Raw genomic sequence first — 21,200 nt, forward strand, 5'->3', positions numbered from 1 at the left:
GAACAAACAAACCAAGCAACCACAAATTGCTGTTGAAAGAATAAAGGTTAGAAAAAAAACCCAACGAAACAGCCCTCTATGATAAGTACAAAATCGCACAGGACAGCCACTGCCGAGACTTTGAACACATCCCGACAGCAGCAAGCAGGCTGCCTCCCTGCTCATTGCACACCTGCTGCACCCCATGTGCTGGAACCAGAGGGACCAGGAAGAGCCCCTCTCACTTTTGCAGCCAGACCAAAGGACAGGCCAGAGCCGGGACCCCCAGCACAACCCCACACCCAACCCTCGCTTCTTCATGCCCTTGTTGCTTTATCCTGAGCTAAATGGAATAAGAAACGGCGCTCCTCAGAACTTCCACACCATTTTGCTCCTGCATGCTGACTTACACGCTTCCTAAAAGACAGCCAACTAGAAATGCTTAGATGAGTAAACATCCCTCTTTCCAAGGAGGAACGAGTGGAGCCGCTCAGTTACCTTCACTTGGGTTATTCACCCATCTGCTGACATTCTGACATTCCTCTCCCACCTCTTCGTCCCAAGGAAGATGTTAAGCTGCTTAGGGTAACTTGCAGGCTCCGCAGCTCTGCCCTAGCAGCTATTACAGCTAATCCTGGAGGAGTTTCTTACGTATGGTTTGGCTCATCTTAGATTAGGAAAATTTATATAGAAATGGGTTACACAGCAGGAGTCAGTTTACGAGATCCCAAAATAGGAAACAATTTGTTGGCTATTATAAGCCAACAGTCAGCCTCTAACCCAGCCTTTGTCCCTCGGGTCCCTCTGAACCACCTTCTCCCAGCCCCACACAGGCTCTGCTCCCCATAGGCAGGTGCTCCAGCTGCTGGCCAGGCCTCTCCAATGCCAGTTCTCACTCGGTGTTCTTGACAGGAGGCCCAGAAGCAATGCATTACTCCACACGTGGTCTAATGAGGTAAGCTTTGCTGTTCTAACTTTCGCATACTACCACCAGAGATCTCAAACCTTGACCTCCTCCTCAGCCAGCAGCAATGACAGAAGCATCACTTACAATGAACAAAAAGAATTTTATTGGAACGTATACACACAGGGATAACAGAGGTATCTGAGTAATCAAATATGGAATGTTTAAGAAAGTTAAAATAAATAAGGATACTAAGTTTCGCCAGTGCTAGGTCCAGCACCAATATAAGTAAATGCCCTCGGAACAAGTCTGACTCTGACGGGACCATCCCTGCAGAGTCTGTAAGGATTCCTACCACCAGAAAGTGGCCAATAATTTTGGAATACAGAGTCACAATAGTGCGCTTCCTACTGATGTGCACTCACACTGTTTATTCGCTATTTTCGTCTCTTATTTCTTTAATAATATCTATTAAGTTCTGAAGTCCAAAAACGTAACCCGTGTCTTGGCCCTCATGCACCACGCTATCTTCCCCATAGTACTTGCAGGTGGTGTGGGCAAAGTCTATCATACGGACATCAACAGTACTAGCAGTGGGTTTGTAGGCATACGCTCCTGCCGACTCATCTGAAGACTCCTCTGAAAGGTCCTCCAAGTCCTCCGGGTCCGAGTCGACGGCAACTTCCTGCCTTTCCTTCCCATCATAGATGATCAGCAGGGAGCTCGAGTAGAAGCGGTAGGACTCCTGTTTCTCCAGGACAGACTTGAGTTCAGTCAGTTTTTTAATAACAGACTCAAAGAGTTCCCTGCGCAGGTATTTGCCGTTATGAAAGAACTGGTAAAGTGCTTCTTTAAATCCTTGGACTGAGAGCTTTCTGCCGTGGTACTTATTCATGAACATCAGCTGGCCAGTGCCTGCCTGGTACACCTGTGTATTCAAGCACACAAGAGAAAAGAAGAGTTAGAAGTGCTGGCAACACTGACATGAAGGCTGAGGGGTGTAGGGTTAAAAGGCTGCTACAGAAAGCTCTTCCATGATGATACACTGCTCTCCTAACACTGCTCCTGTAGTTACAGAAACCATCTGCAACAGACCCAGACGTGTCTATGGAACTTGGAGGCTCAGAGGAAGTGGAAAATTCTTTCAGTTTACATTTGAGCTTTTCCACTTGGAATGTATGACTGAGGAGTTTAAGCAAGATTAGGGAAGCTGCGGCCAAGATCTCCAGTCAAGATATAACTTGTACCACAGCCACTCACACACCACCTGCCTCTGCTCAGAGGCGTATACAGTTTGTTCCCACAATGCTGTGCTGTATGGGACAGCAAACATTGCTTTATAAAATCAAGGTGTGCCACCCCATAAATCTCTGTATTTCCACGAAGCAGGAAGATTGCTTCCTATGGGAAAGTGCTCCATACATCACACAGAACCAACACCAGAACACCTCCGTAAAGTAAGCACTAGAGGTACTTCTAAAGCTCCTCCTTGTTTACCACCGCAGGTCTCTACCGGAAGGCAAACTGTCAAGCCAGCCAGCCCAGATCCCAGCAGTGTGGTGAAAAGGCAGAAACAAAAGCGTGGGAGCTTGTCTCGTGCTTTTCTCAGAATTTAAACAGAGAGCTGGACACCAAGCATGCCAAGAGTCACGCTGTGGAACAAGTCCCAGCAAACACTGCTGGCATTCCTGGAATCGACTGGATGAGAGGAAAGAGGCTTCAGAAAAGCCTCAAAAACAAACAAGCTCTTTCCCACTTGTCACTCTAGGAAATACAGAAACAAGTAAACAAAAAACTTGGGTGAAAGTCCATGCAAGTACCTCACTTGGCCACTCTTCTTATCACTTTCTAACCCACTTCACAAGCTTACTTTCAACACAAAGAGATCTACGGCTTTTCAAGGTCTGCAAGACAGAACTGCCAGCAGGTTCAAGTTTGGGCCAACTCCACGTTTTATTCAAGATGCAGGTGCCAGCAGGTCTCCTCTGCAGCTGTTTCTTATGCCTGCCCTGAGATGTTCATCCAATCAGGAATTGTACTACACAACTTCCAGTTACTGCTATGGGCAGGAGCCTGCTTTATTGCGCAGAGAACACAATCCCTGTGATGCAGTGGTTGCTACAAGTTGCTCCTGCAGATGCTGCTACTTTCAACTGGTAAGTCATTCACAAAGGCCTCATTCCTCTCACTGATGGAAATGAAGCACTGCATCTCAAGGACAGCAACACACAGGATTACTATCAAAGCAGAAATGAAAGTAAAAGACATCAGGAACAGGTACTTGTTGCCTGACACGTAACTCCTTTTCCTCTCACCTGCATGCCACAAACTCTGACTCCAATAACAGCTGACGTACTCTGCTGACATTTACGGATTTGGTTAGCCTTCTTCTCTTCTGATGCATCATCTCCATGCTGCCGGGTTCCCATTTTGAGGTCCAACACACACGGTACTTCATATCGAGATGTCAGGTTTTCCAGCAAAATGAATTCTGGAAATGCCAGTTAAGGAACAACCCTCGCAGGACAATCAGAGGATTTTAAACCCATTACCACAGACATTTTAGGGTCACAATTCCAATCCTGAGTACACCCAGCAAACAGTAGCCTATCAAAACTTAGCTGCAAACACGTGGTATCAAAGTGCTCACCTACTCCTAGTTCCACGGGTTCCTCCAGAAAATAGACAAGACAGGTAGTTTTATTATTGACAGTAAGTGGGAAAAATGTAATTGAGGTCACAGATAAAATCTGGATGATGACCCAGAGATTCAGAATGACAAAGTACAGCCTACAGATACAGGTGTGATTTATTACTGAAATATCACACACTTCCTAGGTAATTTAACTATCACCTGCAGTGAAGCAGTGACGACACCAGCCACAAACCACTTTCTCTCACTTTGAACAGTTAATTGGTCACCAAGATGTCCTGGTAATTCATTCACCAGAACTCACACATGAGGATTTGCTTACCAAACCATACAGATATCAATACTGTTGCAGGACTTACTGGCTGCATGCAAGCCTGCACACAAGCAGGACCTCCCCCACCCACACAGCACCACGGCTGGAAAAGACCTCTAAGATCACCCAGTCCAACTGCCCACCTTCCACCAATAATTCCCCACTAAACTGTCCCTCAGCACAACTTAATGCTTCTTGAACACTTCAAGAGACGGTGACTGCATCACCTCCCTGGGCAGCCCATGCCAGTGCATCACCAGTCTTTCAGAGAATAAATGTTTCCCATAGCAAACAAGTTGGAGTATCTTCCAACTTGAGGCCATCACTTCTTGTCCTATGGCTGGTTGTGTGGGAGCAGAGCTCGAGCCCAATCCCCACCTTGCCATAGCCTTCATTCAGGCAGTTGTAGAGAGCAATGTTCCTATCTGGACAGTTTATATTCAGCTTGTCTTTATCAAAAAGCAGACAACTCCTTGTATCAGAACATCCCACCCTATATTTAAGACAACACCGAGAAGTTGCTGCAAAGGGAAAGCAGCAACTAGTTTGTGAGATCCTCAGTACTGATCACAGTAATGGCTCTCACCAAGAGAAAAAAAGAGTCACTTCTATCCTCCTCCAAAAGCTTACATTACTAAGTTGGTTTTGTGGAAGATCCCAAACACTCTAAAGCCTTTCCATTAACTAAGTCCCAATTTGCAGATTCAAGTTATTTGGATTTTACTTCACAACACGCTGGAAAAGCCCGTGGTCTGGAAAGTGCTGGCAATCCCTTCCAAGTCACCACTGTAAGTGACTTCTTCACAAAGCCTCCCTGGGTTACAGTTAAGCCTGCACTGAATTTTTATCTGTCACGTCCAAGAAATAAAAAGCAGAGCCCTGCTCATTCCATTGCCATGAAGCATCTTCAGGAAAGGATACTGTATTGATTTCGATGTTTTGCATTTTCCTTCATCCGCTGTAACTGCTGCTGGTGACATTTCATGCTCCACGGATTATGTTGCTTAAGCTGTGAACTAATATTTCCTTTTTTCTCTACAGTATAATATAAAACTTCAGATTTCTTCAGCCACTCAAATTCTTCTTCTAACTTATGACTAGAAAACAGAACAAAGCATCAGATTAGAAGTGAAACACAACAATGAACGATTAATTTATAGAGTTAAACCTGGTGAGGTCTATTTTGTTTGCCTTCTCTAACAGCCAGCAGTAACATTTTTTCCCCTTTGTGTATATTTGGACAACAGTAGTACATCAACCACTGGAAAGCTACTTTCACACTGGTGTAAATTAGCATACAGCTAAATATGCTACAGAGCACACAGTAATTTAATCTGTACCTTCTTTACCTGCCTGAATTGCTTCCTTACTACTTGTAAGGGATACTTTAAGGATTATCCCTTGCTAAGGTTAGTGTTCTAGCATAGCACTTCACAGCTCAGAATGCTCACAGCAGGCATAAGAAAATGTGAGGGTGAATATGACTAACACAGATGAAGCTTCTTAGAACAGCACAACTGGAATGTGACGGCTTGGTTGTAATACATCTTTTGTACAGCACCGGAAAACCTTTCTTAGCTAATCCCAGCAAGAAGCAGTCACCGTGCTATCATGAGGACAAGGCAGTTTCACAACTGAGCCCAACTGCAGTGCTCAGGAAAAAAGATGAAAGAAATGAGAAGAGAAACTGAAAGCAGAGCTGTGGAGAGTTCTCTGGAATTCTGGAGCCCTTAACCCAGTCTGACAGCAGCAATGTTATGCTTCGACACTTTGCATCCCAGCTCTCCCCGTTAAACCTACCTTTTCATTTTTTCCTCTTTCCTGTGCTGTCGGACCCACTCCTTAGATATCTTCTCATTTTCTAACAACACTGTCTTTTTGTTAGTCCATCGCAACAGCTTACTTTTGGGTTCACAGTCAGAATTATCTAAGTTTTCCAAGTTATCGTGGTCCCCATTTAATGGATATGCTATTAGACATAAGTTTCCATCTTCATCCTCTTCAAAGCTCACTGACACCACACCTGAGGAGAGAAAGGACACGAGCAGCTGTGAATTGCCGAAGCAAAGAGCAAAGCCTTTTACACAACATGACAAATACAGCAACTTTTGGTTTTTTTCTCTTACCCTGGTCCTTAGTTTCTATCTCGCCACAGGCCAAACCTCATCTGCCAACCTAACAAATATCAAAAGTCCTGGACAAAGATGATACCTCAAAAAAGACAATTTATCATAATGACAAAAGAACAACACAAAAAAAAGTATCTGTTCTCTCCAATTCAGAATCAAGGAAGAATCAAATAATAACAGGAGACAATTTCAATTAATAAAAATGTTTATTAAAAAAACCCTGACTGGTCTGACCCTAAATGAGATGTAGAACACGTTAACAACTTGCACTGAAAAGTGACCTGCACACAAAAAAAATCCAAACAGACACTGAAAGCTTTAAGTTTTGCATGACAGCAAAGCAAAACCCACTTGTCCAAACAGGATTTGGTCAGCAGAACCCCAGGGGAAAGACTTGCAAGCAGAGCAAAACAAGATGACGTCACATTACAGTAAAACTGGTCCAAGAGCTTCTCTCTTAAATCACTACATTGAATTACACGTTCTCTTCTTTTTGGTATATATTTTATTGGCAGCAGTAACGCAGTAGTCTTGTGAAATCAATAACAAAATGCAATACAGAACATATCTGTGGTACACAGCAAGATGGTGAACCTTGAAAACACTTTTCTGTTATCCTCCCTCTCCAGAGGCTCTGGAGCACTGCGCTGCGTTGAGTCCCAGCAGAGCGCTCTGACGCAGACACCCTTAATGCTAACATTAACATGTTTCTGTGCGCACTTAAGAAGCCATAACAATATCTGTGTTGGTAGTTAGCTTTTTGTTTTCCACTCCCCTCTCCTTATCCTCAAACCAAGCCACCTGCACAGTTCTTGCAGCTCATCTTTGGGACAGAGGGAGAGGTCTCGGCGAGAGATGGGCACTTGTGAGTTGGGCAGGCAGCTCTGACACCTACAGTACAGGGGATGGGGTGCAGAGGCTTTGACTGACACTCCTGCTGCCACAAAGGAAAGAACAGGAAAAAAGGGGGGAAACCAGCTACCAAATGGCCTTTATGCTGAAAAAATAATAACACGAGGCCCAAGTGAGGCCCCTTACCCCCCTAAACCGCTCCCACGCTCCCCAAAAAGCCGTACAGACTGGTACAATCATACTGGTCCATTTCAAAAGGGATCACTCAAAGGCCACATTCTCTTCCAGTCCAAAAGAACTCGTGTCAGAGGTGTCAGTCTCTGCGAGCACGCAGGCAGCGCTACTGGGAAACATCTCTGAAGTCTTCTGCCAGTTTGACAAACAGTGCAAAACGGTCACCACTACAGCTGTTAAAAGTCGGCGTGCCATAAAAAGCAACTCCATTTAAAAAATGCTTCGGTCACTATTTATTAATCAGCAAAGAACAGGATTTCTGTTAACCAGAGCAATGTTTAGGAGAACTGGAATTTCCACTCCTACATAACGTCTGACTCAGCCTCATCACGGCTATTTGATCCTTGCCTACCTAAATGCCATGGATTTTCGTTTCCTTAATGACAGAAACAACGCTGCAAATATTTAACGTGACACTTCACCACCGTGTATTTATTGTGAGCAAAATGAGAGTGAGAGGACAAACCCCAAAAGAAATGAGATCACAATTAAGCTTACACACACCACCACCCGACTTACCAAATCCCTGTAAACAGACATGAAACGGGTGGTGAAAATTAATCAGAAATCCACATACACACAAAAAAAAGCAGCAGAACAAAAATCACTGAACACATTCACAAGCTGTTAGCGACTTACCTATGGCTAAGGGAGATACATGGGCTATCGCCAGCAGAGCTGCTCTACTCTAATGCTGTTAGGCAGCCCAAACACCAGCTGGGCAAGCATTTCCACCCTGCATCTCCACAGCCTGCCTCAGACAACATCAAAATACATGAAAAGCCCCAAAATCTCTTCCATGCAGAAGAGGTTTCAGAGACAACAGAGCACACAGCAACTGCTGAGCAGGAAGCAGCAGCCCGACCCCATCCCACAGCCTGGGAACTTACCCTCATACTGCGGAGTGAATTTACGCATTTCTGTTGGCAGAGTCTCATAGAACTGGTGCTCCCGCTGGATCAGGGGCTTACAGATCGTCTTGTCGTTAAACCGGAGGACGCAGGAGTGTCCCCCGACCTGGTGGACAAAGGGCTCGAGCAGGACTCCCTTGGAATAGTGCTCCACTTCCATGGCTCCGAATGCTGGGCTCATCCTTGTAGCGCATTAGACAGAGGGAGGCGACGGCGTGAGGGCGGTTCCGAGGCGGAGGTCCCGGAGGCGTGCGGGCGGAGCTCCAGCCCAGCGGTCTGTAAGGAAGCAGAGGAGCACCCCGGCTCAGCCCCGCACGCCGCTCGGCCGGCGCCGGACTGAGGGCGCGCTCGGGACGCGGCCAGACAGATCGCCGCGCGTCGCCCCGCCCACCGCGCCTCGACCAATGGCAGCCGCCGAAGGGCGGGGCCAACAGCTCCCGTCCGTCCGCGCCTGCGCAGTGTCGGCGAGGGGGCAGGCCGTCCCGGTACCAACCCCCGGTACCAGCCTCCCCCCGCGGCTGCCCCCCGCACCCCCCGGGCACGGGGTCACGGGGTCACGGAGCGGGGCTCGGCCCTTCCGCCTCTGCAGCCGCCCGTCAATTTTTAGTTGAGTCGCTCCAATTTTAGAGCGAAGCTTTAATCATTAACTTTCGCAGCGAAAAAACAGCCTTATTTCGGCTGAAGATCATGACACAAACAATAACACTCGGTTCAAAGGGAACACAAAGCGTTCCAGGTCACGGCTCTATTTTTATTTGCCCTCCTTTGTTACCCAGCGGCTTTCCATTAACCCAAGGCGCAGCCCCGCACGGCACACCGCCCACGGCATGCAGCGGCCCTGCGGGCAGCACTGGAGCGAAAGCAGCACTTAAGGACACGGATCGATCGCTCAGTTCCAGCTCCGGGAATGTTTACCTGCCCCACAGCTAACAGATCAATGCTTTACTCACTACACAACACTCCGCTGTTTGTTCTCCTTTGCTTTCAACAACTGTATTACCAAGTTAGCCAGCTTCCCTTCCAGCACATTCCGTCACCGTGCCGTGACACCGTGCTGACACCGTGCTGACACGGAGCCGTGACACCGTGCTGCTGGAGGCTGCAAGGCAGAGGTTTGCTGGCACTTCCTGGGCACAGAGCTCAGCGCACATAGAGCCCCACGGGGAGCACAGCTCTGCACTGCCACCAGGTACAGCATGTGGGCACTGCAAGATGGGCTCCTTCCAAGGCAGCAGTACAGCTCTGGGAGCACCTTCCCACTTATCCTTGACACAGACACCCCGAGTGGCAGCAGTGATTCTGGCTCCTCGTTAGCACCAGTTCCACCGCTGCAGAAGCTGCACCCGGAGCTCAGCCTTGCAGCCAACACAGGGCTGCGTAGCAGAAAGCACCTGCAAACAGCCAATACTCAACGCCTTGTTTACCCAATGCACCTTTAGGGAACTCGTTAGCAGCGGCTCAGCTTGTTTACTTCGCACATGCCCAAGCATTGCAGACAACACTCCTGCCCGTGGAGCAGTGCATTACTTGGCAGCAGTGCTCCCAAGCACGGCCCCCAGCAGGGCAGCCTGCACTGCTTTGCTGCTTCCTGAAAAACACGGGTCTGGCAGCACACGGTACAGCACAGCTTCCCATTCAAAGGCTAACAAAGCAAGGGTGGTTTTTTATAGCTCTGATATTGCATAACTGCTATTTTTATAATATTTAGAGGAGGGAGGCAGAGGGATGTTGGAAACATCTCTACAAGTCAAACACTGTGTGCTCAGCATGCACGGCCACAGGGCAGATGTGAAGGCCGGAGAGACAGAGGGAAACTCACACCAGTTCAGATAACTGTGCCTGGATGAGTAAAGCCCTGCTGTTCTTGTCTTGCTGTAAGCCCATAAAGCATGTAAGGTTTGAACAGGGCAGCAGTGCCCAGTAAGGTGATACGCCTGCATGCCCCACCAGTGATTTATAGCTCAGCGAATCAAGCAGCTTAAGTTTGCACTGGGAACAATTACTGTATTTTATCCATTCAAGATATGAAAGATATCTAATAAGTTCAGGTTGTTTGCATGCAACGAAGTGGCCTTCAGAGGTTTCTCATTTGCAGCAAAAATAGCCTTAAGACTTTGCTCTGTAATGCCAGACCCCCCCATTTTTTGCTACAAACAACGTGTTTGCTATTCTAACTTCACTTCATATTGGGAATTTTGCCACTCAGCTTAATAGAACCCGAATCACTGTAGGGCCCACCAGAAACAGCCTGTACCATCCCATTTACAATCCCCATACTTGCATAAACAACCTTGCATAAACATCAGATTGGTCTTAGTTCCTTCAAAAGAAAAGCTCTAACGTAAGACTGGCTGCTTCCAACAGCAGAGATCTGAGCCAGGATGAGCACAAAGTCCTATACTGCTCTTTCCCCTGTTCCATGACCAGCCTGCTATCACGCTCTTTAGGCAGCACAGCACACAACAGCCGTCTTTCAGCACCTTCCCCAGATACCAAACTCAGTGCGCTCTGCCCTTCGCCACGTGCTTTATTCTCATCCGTGCATGACAGTGACTATCAAAGAATACCACCATGAACTCATTTTTCAGGGTTTTAAAATACATCTCGGGTGACTCCACTCTTTGGCAGCTTATTTCATGCCCTTACAGATTCTTAACTTAGTCCAATAGGCAACTGCATTAACAAACGCACCCTCTGGAGATCCTAATTAAGCACCAACATCCCTCCTCCCTAACCATCTCACTGAATAACCCTTTTCCCAACACCCAGCAGCAGAACTGCTGGCTCCAAACCACCCTCCTGACCACCTATTAAAGCTGGGTTTCCCTCAGCCCAGACTTGCACACACTGGGGCCCACCTGCAGCCCCCAGTCAGCCATGCAGGGACACAAACAAGGCAGCAGTGCTGTCTGCCCTCCTTCCCACAGATCACTGCAGAGCACAAAAAGGAAGCTGCCTGCAGAGCTGAGCTGCTGCAAAATGCTCCAACTCCACAGAACCAAAGATGAGTCCCACCTCTGGACTCCAAGAAAGCCAAAACACAGATGGGCAACGTGAGAAAGAAAAAAAATCAGTGACCCACCAGGAATGCCAAACTGAAAGTTGGTTCAACATGAAGAAATGAAAACCAACTGAGAAGGGACAGACAAACACGCAACCATCAATGTGGAAAGCACCACGGGAGGTTGTGAGAAAGAACTGGAACCTTCCTGAGGGCTCAGCTGGAAGTCACTGAAGTGCAAAGAGAACAACCCTTCACAGCTGGACCAGCATAAGCACACCAAGAACCTACAGTACATCTACCTGAGTGAGACTGATACCAGCACATTCCAAACCCTTTGTGACCACAATACAAGCAAGCCTCCTCTTCTGTTACCAGCACTGTCAATCTATTGCAAATAGCAAGGTATACTCCTTGAATACAACTACAAAGCAGAGGGATGTCTAAACTGTTTGCTTAAATGCTTCCTGGTTTCCCTAAATGCAAGAACAAAGGCACAGGGCAGTGGCACACTGTAGGTCTGCAACATCTGTTAGCAAATCTGCCTGGTGTCTGCCACACTCAGGTCTGCATCTCAGCAGGCTGTTCTATCCAACTTGCTTTAAAAGACTGACTGGATTGGAGGGAAAGAAGTCCTTCCATTAGGTATAACTTTAACCCATGGGTTTCTGGCTACCCGCACTACTTTGTTACTTATAAATACTGGTAAGGAAAAAAATGCTGAGCTGTAAGTTTCTATGCAAACGAACTTGTTTTTGCATTCTTCTGCAGCAAGTCAATCAACATAATGATCTTTCAGTTGTCGGTGACACACACTCAGAGCTGAGTAAGTATGAGGTGTTGTAAAAATACTCGGCGGGAACAGTTACAGGAGTTAAACATCAATTCCTCCACACCTACACGTTGAGACAACGTGTGCACACTTTCCAAGCAGCCAGACCTTGGCTCCAGCCTTCACTGGTCAGAGATGAGGCCGGCACTGTAATGATGTGCTCACCACCAGCAGCTTATGGCCACCTGCTACAAAGCAGCAGGTTCTGCTTGCTGAACATACAGTGCTTGGTCTCTTCTATTAGTCTATCCCATCTGCTTCTTAGAAATACTGGTATCAGTTTTTTCTTCTAATCTGTTCTTATTAAACCACCGGCAATTGCAGCAACACAACCATGTAGGGTGGGACAACAAGAAAGCTACACCAGACAAAAAGAAAGAAAATTCCTTTCAGCTCTTCACTAAATCACGTACATTACACTGAACCCAGAATTCCATGTAATTCAGGAACAGAACACAACACGTCTGTAAAACCCTTTTGGGAACACAGCTAAGTAGACAGCAGTCTTTGCTCATGTCAAAAATAAGATTCAATTTCTCCCTTGCTATCAGATCACTAACAAATGATTCCCAGCACGAAAGAATGCATACTTATTATCAGATGGAAAGTATCTGTTCATCTAGAAATTAAAGCAGCAGCATTTGCCCTCCTCCAGTTACATGAACTCCTATTTCAAGCTGTATACGTTTTCCTGTTGTATTACTGGAGAAATGCAGCAATACAACCCGAAGCAAATCCACTGGCATTAGCTTTTAAAAAAAGGCCTGCGCCCTGTGCCAGATCTCATCCGTCATTGCCACGTGACAAGCAAAACACAGCTGAAGTATTTAGCTCTAAAAAAAGTTTCCTGCTCTTTGTAAATCTCTGTTAGCTTTGCAGATCTTCAAAGTGAGCAATAAACTTAAAAAGAAAGGTCGGGTTTGTTGAAAACACATGGAAATACCCTCAGTTCCTCATGGCGTGTGGCACCCACAGGCACAGCTCCACTGAGCAGAGGGGCAGTGCAGCCCAGCCTGCAGTACACACCAGCACCTGCTGCAGGCAGCCCTACCTGCAAGGAGAGCACTGGGCCCTTCCTGCCCAATACTGTCTGCAGCCAACCAACAGAAGATAAGGCATTCCAGTGCCTACACACGTATAAAGATGTACACTTTGAGCATGAAACAAACAAAAAGCGGTAGCTTTGCTAGCTCCTTTCAACCATACAGTTGTTTTCCTCTAAATACAAGCAGCAACATTTACTATGAGAAAAACACTGCCCCACAAGTTGAGGCATGCATTACAGCTGTAAGCCTGGAACAGCTGCAGAGCTGCTCTTGCAGCAAGTATCAGCAGGACTTCAGCCCGAACAGATGAAACTAAGAATTACACAGCACACATCGCTATGGATAGCACACTAACAGCACAAACACGTCAACAACAAAATCTATGCTATCATGTTCCATCAGTGCTCCTCATGCACAACCACTGTCCCTTACTGTGCCTAAGCCAGCTCATTATGACTAGGAGAAACTCACTGCCCCCTCATTTTGTCTTAGATCACAAGAGAGTATCAAGGCAATTGGAGAGCTTATACAGCTTTTTGTTAGCAGATGAAGCCACTGAGCTGAGGGAGTGAAACCCTTAAACCTCAACAAGGAGGTCAGGGGCTCCAAACAAGCTTTAGAAATACCAAAAAGCAACAGCTTTCAGCTCTCTGTACACCCTTTGTAATCTGCAAATTTTACAATTACATAAACAAAGCTCTAGCAAAATGCCAGCTTTATGCCTCAAAGCTATTTAATCTCCCCGAAACAAAAATAAAGCCAAGTTACAGGTTACTAAGCATACTCTGCCAGAAAAGAGCATGCAATTCTGATCCATGCAGTATTTCCAGGGACTGTAATTGAAGAGTTAGCCTCTTTTCCATGTAAAAATGCCATGGAAACTAAGAAACCTGAAACGACAAAACTAAGCTACTTAAACTTCCTATTTAGAAACTGATCCATCCCAGAACAGCATTCTGGCACCGCTGGCCAAAAACACCGGTTGCTATAAAAAGACAACGCAGCCCTTTGTCATGGAGAAACCAAAATAGCATCCAGCCTTTAATCTTCTGAAAATATGACAGCAAAAGCTACATTACGTGGATTACAGAAGCAAAAGTGCTATTCAAGATACAAAAACCACCCAGAACTTCAAGCATCGAGGCTGAAATAAACCCATGCATACACCTTTCTCGCTAGCACAAATTTAGCAGCCTGGTTCTCCTAACCCCTCAATAAAAACTGGGTACCTTTCCAAGCAGCCCTTGGAGTTGTGACTAAGCTGCTCTATACGTGAAGTTGCTCAGAAGGGAACCTGTCAAGTCTTTCACAAGGGTTGCATTTGCTTTACTACAGGAAGATTTTTCTGTCTACATTCCCTTCAGAAATCCCAGTTTCTACTGCTTACATGGACAAGCTTGTTAAACTCAAGCTTTGCTGTCCGAATATTAGAAATCTACTCTTAACTCCTTGAGAAAGATTCCAGAGGAGCACCAAAGACTTTCTATAGGGGAACCACCAGAAGGACAGTACTAACAATCCACAGTCACATACATCACGTCTCCTGCGTACATGTATATTCATTCATACCACCAGCATACGCCAAACGAAACTTAGTTCCTTTCAGTTGAAAGTAATCTCACAGCAACACAAGACAGACAGCAGTAAGAGGTGACATGCCCAGCCACATTTCATTCTACAGTTCCTCAAATACTGGGTTGGAGACTTTACCTCTCATCATGGTGAGATTTTGCTACCGAACAGTGAAGGCTCGTGGGAGTCATTCAGCATATCCTTTTAACTGTGTTTGTTTCAGAATGCACTGAACCACCCAAAAAACACAACTCTAACCAAACCACACAACCTGAACTTACATCACTGAGGGATCAGGTGACTTTTACATGCTCCTCTTGTTTCCCCCCTCCATGCTTGTAAAGGTACCCTGGAACCAGATTACAGCAAGACCCAGCCAGCAACTCTAACTCAAGCAAGTACGGCTGGCACAAGTGCATCCACTGGCCAAAAAAGCACTCGGACGGGATGACTGCCAAAAACCTATTTTCTGCTCAAAACCCTGCAATATAGCACCATTATTCACGCTGTGCTCATACTCCAATTGTGTGTTTCTGAAGAACAAGACTGTCAGAAAGCAAAACACGTCACGGAGAAATCAAGCTTATGGAACATCATGGAAGACTACGTTCTTTGAAATCAAACTGTGTACAGTGATGTTAAGTCATTATTCACCCAAACACAAGAAATAACCATTCAGAATCTGCTTAAATATGTGAAAGGTTTTGTCTCAATGGAACAAGTGCAAGACAGTCCTGTCCCCCCCCCTTCCTTATCACTCGGGTCAGCGCGGCCACCTCCACATTTATTCCATCTCCTCCTCATCCTGGAGTGGCTGCTCACTTCCATCAACTCTGAAATGACTCTACAAAACCTTTTTTGTTCCTTGCTCACCTAGATTGGTTCAATATTCAAAAACTCTTCAGAAACCTGAGCAATTATACTAAGCCAGAGCCATTCTTTGCCCCAAAGTTTACTTAAATTTATTCCCCAAGTCGATTACTCCAGTATGAGCACATCACATCCACCCAGTTCAACCTCACACCTTTACTTACACTGAAGCAACCTTCTGAAAGAGCTAATACCTCAGAGACATCAAGATGATGCCCACCAGTCAGCAGTTCCACTTGGTAACAAGGTGTATCAACTAACGTCAGCCAAAAAAAGTGCTGTTTTTCAGCAAAAATAAATGAAGAGTAATTGCTAGAAGGAAGCTGTCATCGTCAATAAGCACAAAATTAGGCAGTGCCCACAATTCCTGTAAGGTTTCAGGCACTACTGAAGCTTTCTGCATCACAGCACCGCGCTGCTATTTGGGTACTGTCGTCAAAGCCATCTGTGCCTCAATAAACCCAGCACTCATTCTTAATAGATTCAACAGTGCTTGTGAAAATGAGTATTTTGTCCTGACACAGAGCAACCCAAGCTGTAGATGTCAACAACCTGGAGCACCATTAACCAGTTCCAGCTAGTCACCCCAATTCTGTTAGCTCTTTCCATCTTTCTGAGTGTCAGCACAGCTGGAACAGAATATAGGAACCAAGACATACAGTTCCACCAAAAGGCTGCTGTGTGAAATCAGTAATTGCCCTTCCTGTCTGGCCTATTAACTGGCTGGTCAGCACGTACCCAGCTCCAAACCAGCCACGGCTTGTGCACTCACTCCTCCCCAACCATTTATCATGGCAGATGCGCTGAGTTTGTCCCCATCAAACAAGATCAAAAGTGCTGTATGAGCAAACCTTTATTTTTTTCCAGTAAAGCAATGCAAAATTGGGCACTGCCTGGTTCCAGCTACCTCCAGTAATAGCAGTACTTTCTGTACCTATTATAAACATTACTGCCAGTCCAACACATCCCATCAGAGACACACTCAAGCCTCAAGGACTTACAGTCATTCAAATCAAAAAGTGCCCCAAACCATCAGTGATGATTCGAAGCTCCTGAACACTTGACTGAACATCACCACCACCAAATCCTCATTGGAACACTTTTACTCCCATCATGCCTGCTTTATTCCAGGCTGTGCAGCAGCAATGTATGGCTACTCACAGCTCACTACACTGGGTCACCATTTTTCTTTTTAAACTTCTTTTTTTTTTTTCCGCAAAATTGAATAAAAGAATTACATTGTAACAAAAATAGGCATTATGAAAGGCCCAAAACAGTATCATCATCAGCTATTTCTAACAAGAGCTATAGAAATGGTTACCTATAATTATACCTTAAAGGTATGCAATGTAGCCTCTTAGTATCCAAAAACCATCCCCAATTTTGTTTCATAGACACGTTAACCTTGGACAAGACAGAAAGCCAGGTACGATAATTAGCGATAGAGGAAAAATCCTCTCCCCTGCAATGGAAAATTTTCATCTCTTCAAGCAAGCTACAGAGATGCTGAGCCGGCCCAGCGTTGCCTAGACACCCAGCACAGCCTCCTGCCAACAGGGACAAGCTATGCATCAGCAAACCAACAGCTGATAAGTGGATGAACTGAAAGAGAGACGGCGAGTTTTTCCACACGTTGGTGTAAAAAACCACATCACAGCACTACCTCAATTCATGAGGTTCTCAAGAACCGTTATGAATATAGAGACATCAGCCTAACAGATTAGAATCCACCATGTTTAGTTCTTACCTCTACATTTATAGGTGTACCTAGAGCAGAAAGTGCAATCAAGCTGATTTTATTATTTGTTTTTGTTTATCTGCAACTCAGTTTCCATCCTTCCAACCTTTTGCTGCAGTATCTCACTGTGGCATATTCTACCTGCCAAACAAGTTCCATATTCAAACACTGGTGCAGAAACAGTAAGGAAACCAATGAATGTCTTCAGAACAGAAGTTACACCTCAGCCTAGCACTGAAAGCCACATCTTAACTCCCAACCCCCACCCTGCCCACAGGGACACTGCTCTGCTCCACAGAGACACACACCCTCAGACCAGAACCACTGTGAGAAGCTGCTGTTTATCCCAAGTCTGAAACCTTGTCTAATTGAGCTCATTTAGACAATAAAGATTTAATCATTAAGAGCGACTAATGGTTAGCTTATCATTTTGGGTGGTGCTCTATCACCAAGTTTTCTACCATCAGCCTGAGAGTAACTTACTCCCAAAGCAAGAAGGCAGACATCCAAGAGGACAAGGGGGGGGGGGGGGGGTAGTTTTAAATTGAGACAGGGAGGTCTAGGTTAGATATTAGGAGAAAGTTTCTCACCCAGAGGGTGGTGGCACACTGGAACAGGTTGCCCAAGGAGGCTGTGAATGCCCCATCCCTGCAGGCGTTCAAGGCCAGGCTGGATGTGGCTCTGGGCAGCCTGGGCTGGTGGTTGGTGACCCTGCACACAGCAGGAGGTTGAAATTGGATGAGTACTGTGGTCCTTTTCAACCCAGGCCATTCTATGATGCTATAATCTGTGACCACAGCAGGGCACTCTCTGTTACAACAATGCTCACCTGCTTTCCTCCAACCTCTTCAGAACACAAAACCGTCCCTTAAAACACCCCGCCTCCTCCCCAGCTATCAGGGAACAATGATGAGGCATTACCACAGCACCCAATGGCAGGAAGCCCAACCATGGAGCTGCAGCTAAGTGCTTCTTTCTTTAACATCTTTCCTCACCCTGGTAGGGCAGGAATGTTAGAGAGCACAAAGCCCCATCCCACCACTACCCAGCTGTCCAGCTCCATCCCAAACTGCTGTACCACATGCTCACCCCAATTCCAATCTACTCTGCCTCAAGAATAAATAGCAACATAAAACTGCATTACTTGTATTAGCAGAATATTGTAGATGATTTATTATTCCAACAAGCCATGAACAGCAACATCAGAAGAGGTCAGAAGAGAGCTTTTCAATTAAGTTAATGAATCTCAACTTATGGAAAAATACTTGGCCAAGTGTAAGGTCTTCCTTTTATTAGTACCAAGTCCATTTGGATGGCTGTAATCCTTGCCAAGCACCTTGTGTGCCCTCCTCCCCAAATCCTTCCCACCGGCCTTGCCAGCAGACACTTCTGATAACAACACCTTCTGGATTCTGGCAGTTAAACTGTTGCTTTTTCCCCATGTACAAGTTATAACAGCAGAACAGTAAACAACAGCAAACAAATAAACGGCACCTAACGACTCAGTTTTGCAGTACACACACGCGTATGCTTCTGTATACAAAGCCACTCTCCATTTCTAATTATACCCTGAAAACGTGACAGGATGAGCAAAGATACCAACATTTCAAGGCAGTTCAAAACCGTTCCACAACTCAAAGCCAAACCCTTATTCCAACTCCTGACCCCAAAATACCCCGAGAGATGCACATGGTACAAAATCACACGGGCACAGTGAGCGTTTCCAGAAGCCCTGAGCAGGACACACACTGTCAAAACAAACACATAAGCTGACAGACCAGAAGCAAAGAGCAATACAATTCCAGCTCATGTCAGGAGAGAGATGTGAGCTAAGCACGCGTACTTCCCACGGGAGAAACAAGGCCAAGGACACAGCGGGGCGGACTCCCACCGGGCCGTTACCCACCAACAGCGATAACACCGCTACACACAACGCCGCCCGCCCTCCTGCGCTAGGCCCGTTCCACAGCCGTGTATAGCCGTGCCGTAGCCGTGCCACAGCCGTGTATAGCCTTGTATAGCCGTGCCACAGCCCGTGTACAGCCGCCCCGCGCACTTCCTTCTCCCCGCAGCCGGGGGCAGTGGCGGCGCAGCGTTACGCAACGCATCCGGCTGTGCCGCAAGCAGCGCCGCCCGGCCCGCGGAACGCCGGCTGCTCTCGCTCCGCACGGCCGGGCACCACCGAGCCGCGGGCCGCCCTCCCACCCGGCCCGGAGCCCCCGCAAAGCCCCGGTCCCCACCCGCCGCGGTCCAGAACCCCTCCCCCACCCCACCATCGCACAACCCCAACGGGAACACCCCCCCACACCCGACAGCGGGACCCCTCGGAGCCCCGCACCCCCGTCGGGCCGCCCGAGCCCCGGCTGTTACCTGGGGTCAGGTCGGCGCCGGCGGCGGCTGCGCCTCTTTTGTTTGTCAGACGTGAAAATGGCGGCGCGGAGCGGGGCCGGCCCTCCCCCACCCCGGCCCGAAGCCCCGCCCCGGCATCGCGGCCGCCTCACGCTATTGGTTCGGCCCGCCCGGCCGCGCGCTGATTGGACGGCAGCCGGCCGCTCTGTTGCTAGGGGAGCGGGGGTACGGGGCTCCGCGGGATGTGTTGCTCTCGGTCTGCTCGGCTCGTCGGGCTCCGTTCCGCTGGCTGGCCCGGTCCGGCCCGCTCCGGTGCTGACCCTCACGAGCGGTGTCCCCTCCTATGAGGAAGGTGACTCCTCGGGACCTGTGGCCTGGTGCTTCTGGTGCTGCCCCAGCAGCCCGGTTTGTGTGGGGGTACCGGTATCTGGGGGCATTGCTGCAGGCTGGGAGCATGGCCGGGCCCCACAGCAGCCCAGCATGAGCGCTGTTAACGTGCAGGTCTCTGTGGATTGAAGGCAGCCATGAAGGAACACGTGTGTAGTTTGCCCGAGGAACTGGCAGTTGTGGCAGGAGATTATCAGCTCCTGCTGCCTCTTTTAATCCGTAGTCGCTGTGAACAGCCCCGGGCCGGGCCAGTGCTCCTGGTGTGTGTGAGTGCTGGGGGGTTCCCATGGGTTACAGCAGCGTTAGGTTTCCTTGGGCCTTGCTCTTCTTTCTGTCCTTCTTAATTAGCCGGGGAGCCATTCCAGGCTACAAGTCACTCCGACACCTCCTGCCTCCCTGCGATCAGCTTTCCCCAGCTGGGTCATGGCTGTAACAAGAAGATGTTGACACGGGGTATGGCTCGGCAGGGCCGCATTGCTGCTCAGCTCTGGCTGAGTGTACATTGGTGTTGTTTGTCTCCCTGCCTAGGGGCTGCTCCTGTAACAGGGAGCAGAGGAATGCTGTAAAGTTCCCCAGTTCAATATTAGCACGATGAGGGATGCAGAATTTCATTTGGATGAAAACTGAGACCCTGAATCAAAAGATGTCAGCCAAAAAGATGCGCTCGCTTCTCACCGATTCAGCCCAGTTCCAACACAAGACAGCTTTCTTCTCACCGTGCAGTCCTTGCGGGCAGTCAGACACAGCCTGTGCTCTGTCTGCACCGTGCGGTCTGTGCCATTTTTGTGGTGCCTACATTAGTGCAAATGAATGCACATGGTTCTCATTACTATTTACTTGCAAAACATTTCGTGAGATGTTGTGTCTGATTCAGTACACAACAAGGCAAGCCACTGAAGAGGCCAGCGTCTAATTTAATAAGGAAGATGGGAAATGTCATGCTTTAAAGATGCCTTGCGCAGAAATAGATTCCAGGCTCTACACTCAGTGCTGATGGGGCCAAAAACAATAAGGTGAGAATGAATCTGGAAGGCAAAGAGCAAAGGGAGGGCTTTCTGTGAGGGGCAGCAGAACAGATGCCAGAGCTCTGGCCAGGCACCTTCTGTCAGCCCAAAGCAGTCTCAAGCTGAAGGCTGAGGGATGGGGATAAACACGGCATAGCACAGCCAGGTTCTGTTTGGAGAGGGTGGCAGCTCAGCTCTGGGATTTCTCAAGAGCTGCAGGGAGCCAGGACAAGAGAGGTTGCAGGTGTCAGAGCAGCGCTTCCCTGCAGAAGGCTGTGATGAACACAATATGGTTTCTCCGCTCTAAGTTTCTATTAACTGATTTGATCTGACCCAAGAACCACAAACAAAAACATCCGTAGCTTATGGTTTATGGGTTTGGCTTGTTGGCTGTGTTACAGGCAGAAAGGTAGCACCAAAGGCTGC

General features: G+C 47.5%; 1 protein-coding gene across 1 annotated transcript; it reads right to left on the reverse strand.

Annotated features, from left to right (window-relative positions):
• Window positions 1-1,026: 1,026 nt before the first annotated feature.
• On the reverse strand, window positions 1,027-19,506 carry IP6K2 (inositol hexakisphosphate kinase 2). The gene is made up of 6 exons (XM_072347532.1): window positions 19,405-19,506; window positions 7,955-8,251; window positions 5,650-5,872; window positions 4,771-4,946; window positions 3,199-3,374; window positions 1,027-1,811 (listed from the first exon to the last, which is right to left on the reverse strand). The coding sequence occupies exons 2-6, from the start codon at window positions 8,154-8,156 to the stop codon at window positions 1,314-1,316; spliced, it is 1,275 nt and encodes a 424-aa protein (XP_072203633.1). The 5' UTR covers window positions 8,157-8,251; window positions 19,405-19,506; the 3' UTR covers window positions 1,027-1,313.
• Window positions 19,507-21,200: the final 1,694 nt, after the last annotated feature.

Source organism: Excalfactoria chinensis, chromosome 12 (assembly GCF_039878825.1).
Source record: "Excalfactoria chinensis isolate bCotChi1 chromosome 12, bCotChi1.hap2, whole genome shotgun sequence".
Taxonomy (NCBI): Eukaryota; Metazoa; Chordata; class Aves; order Galliformes; family Phasianidae; genus Excalfactoria; species Excalfactoria chinensis.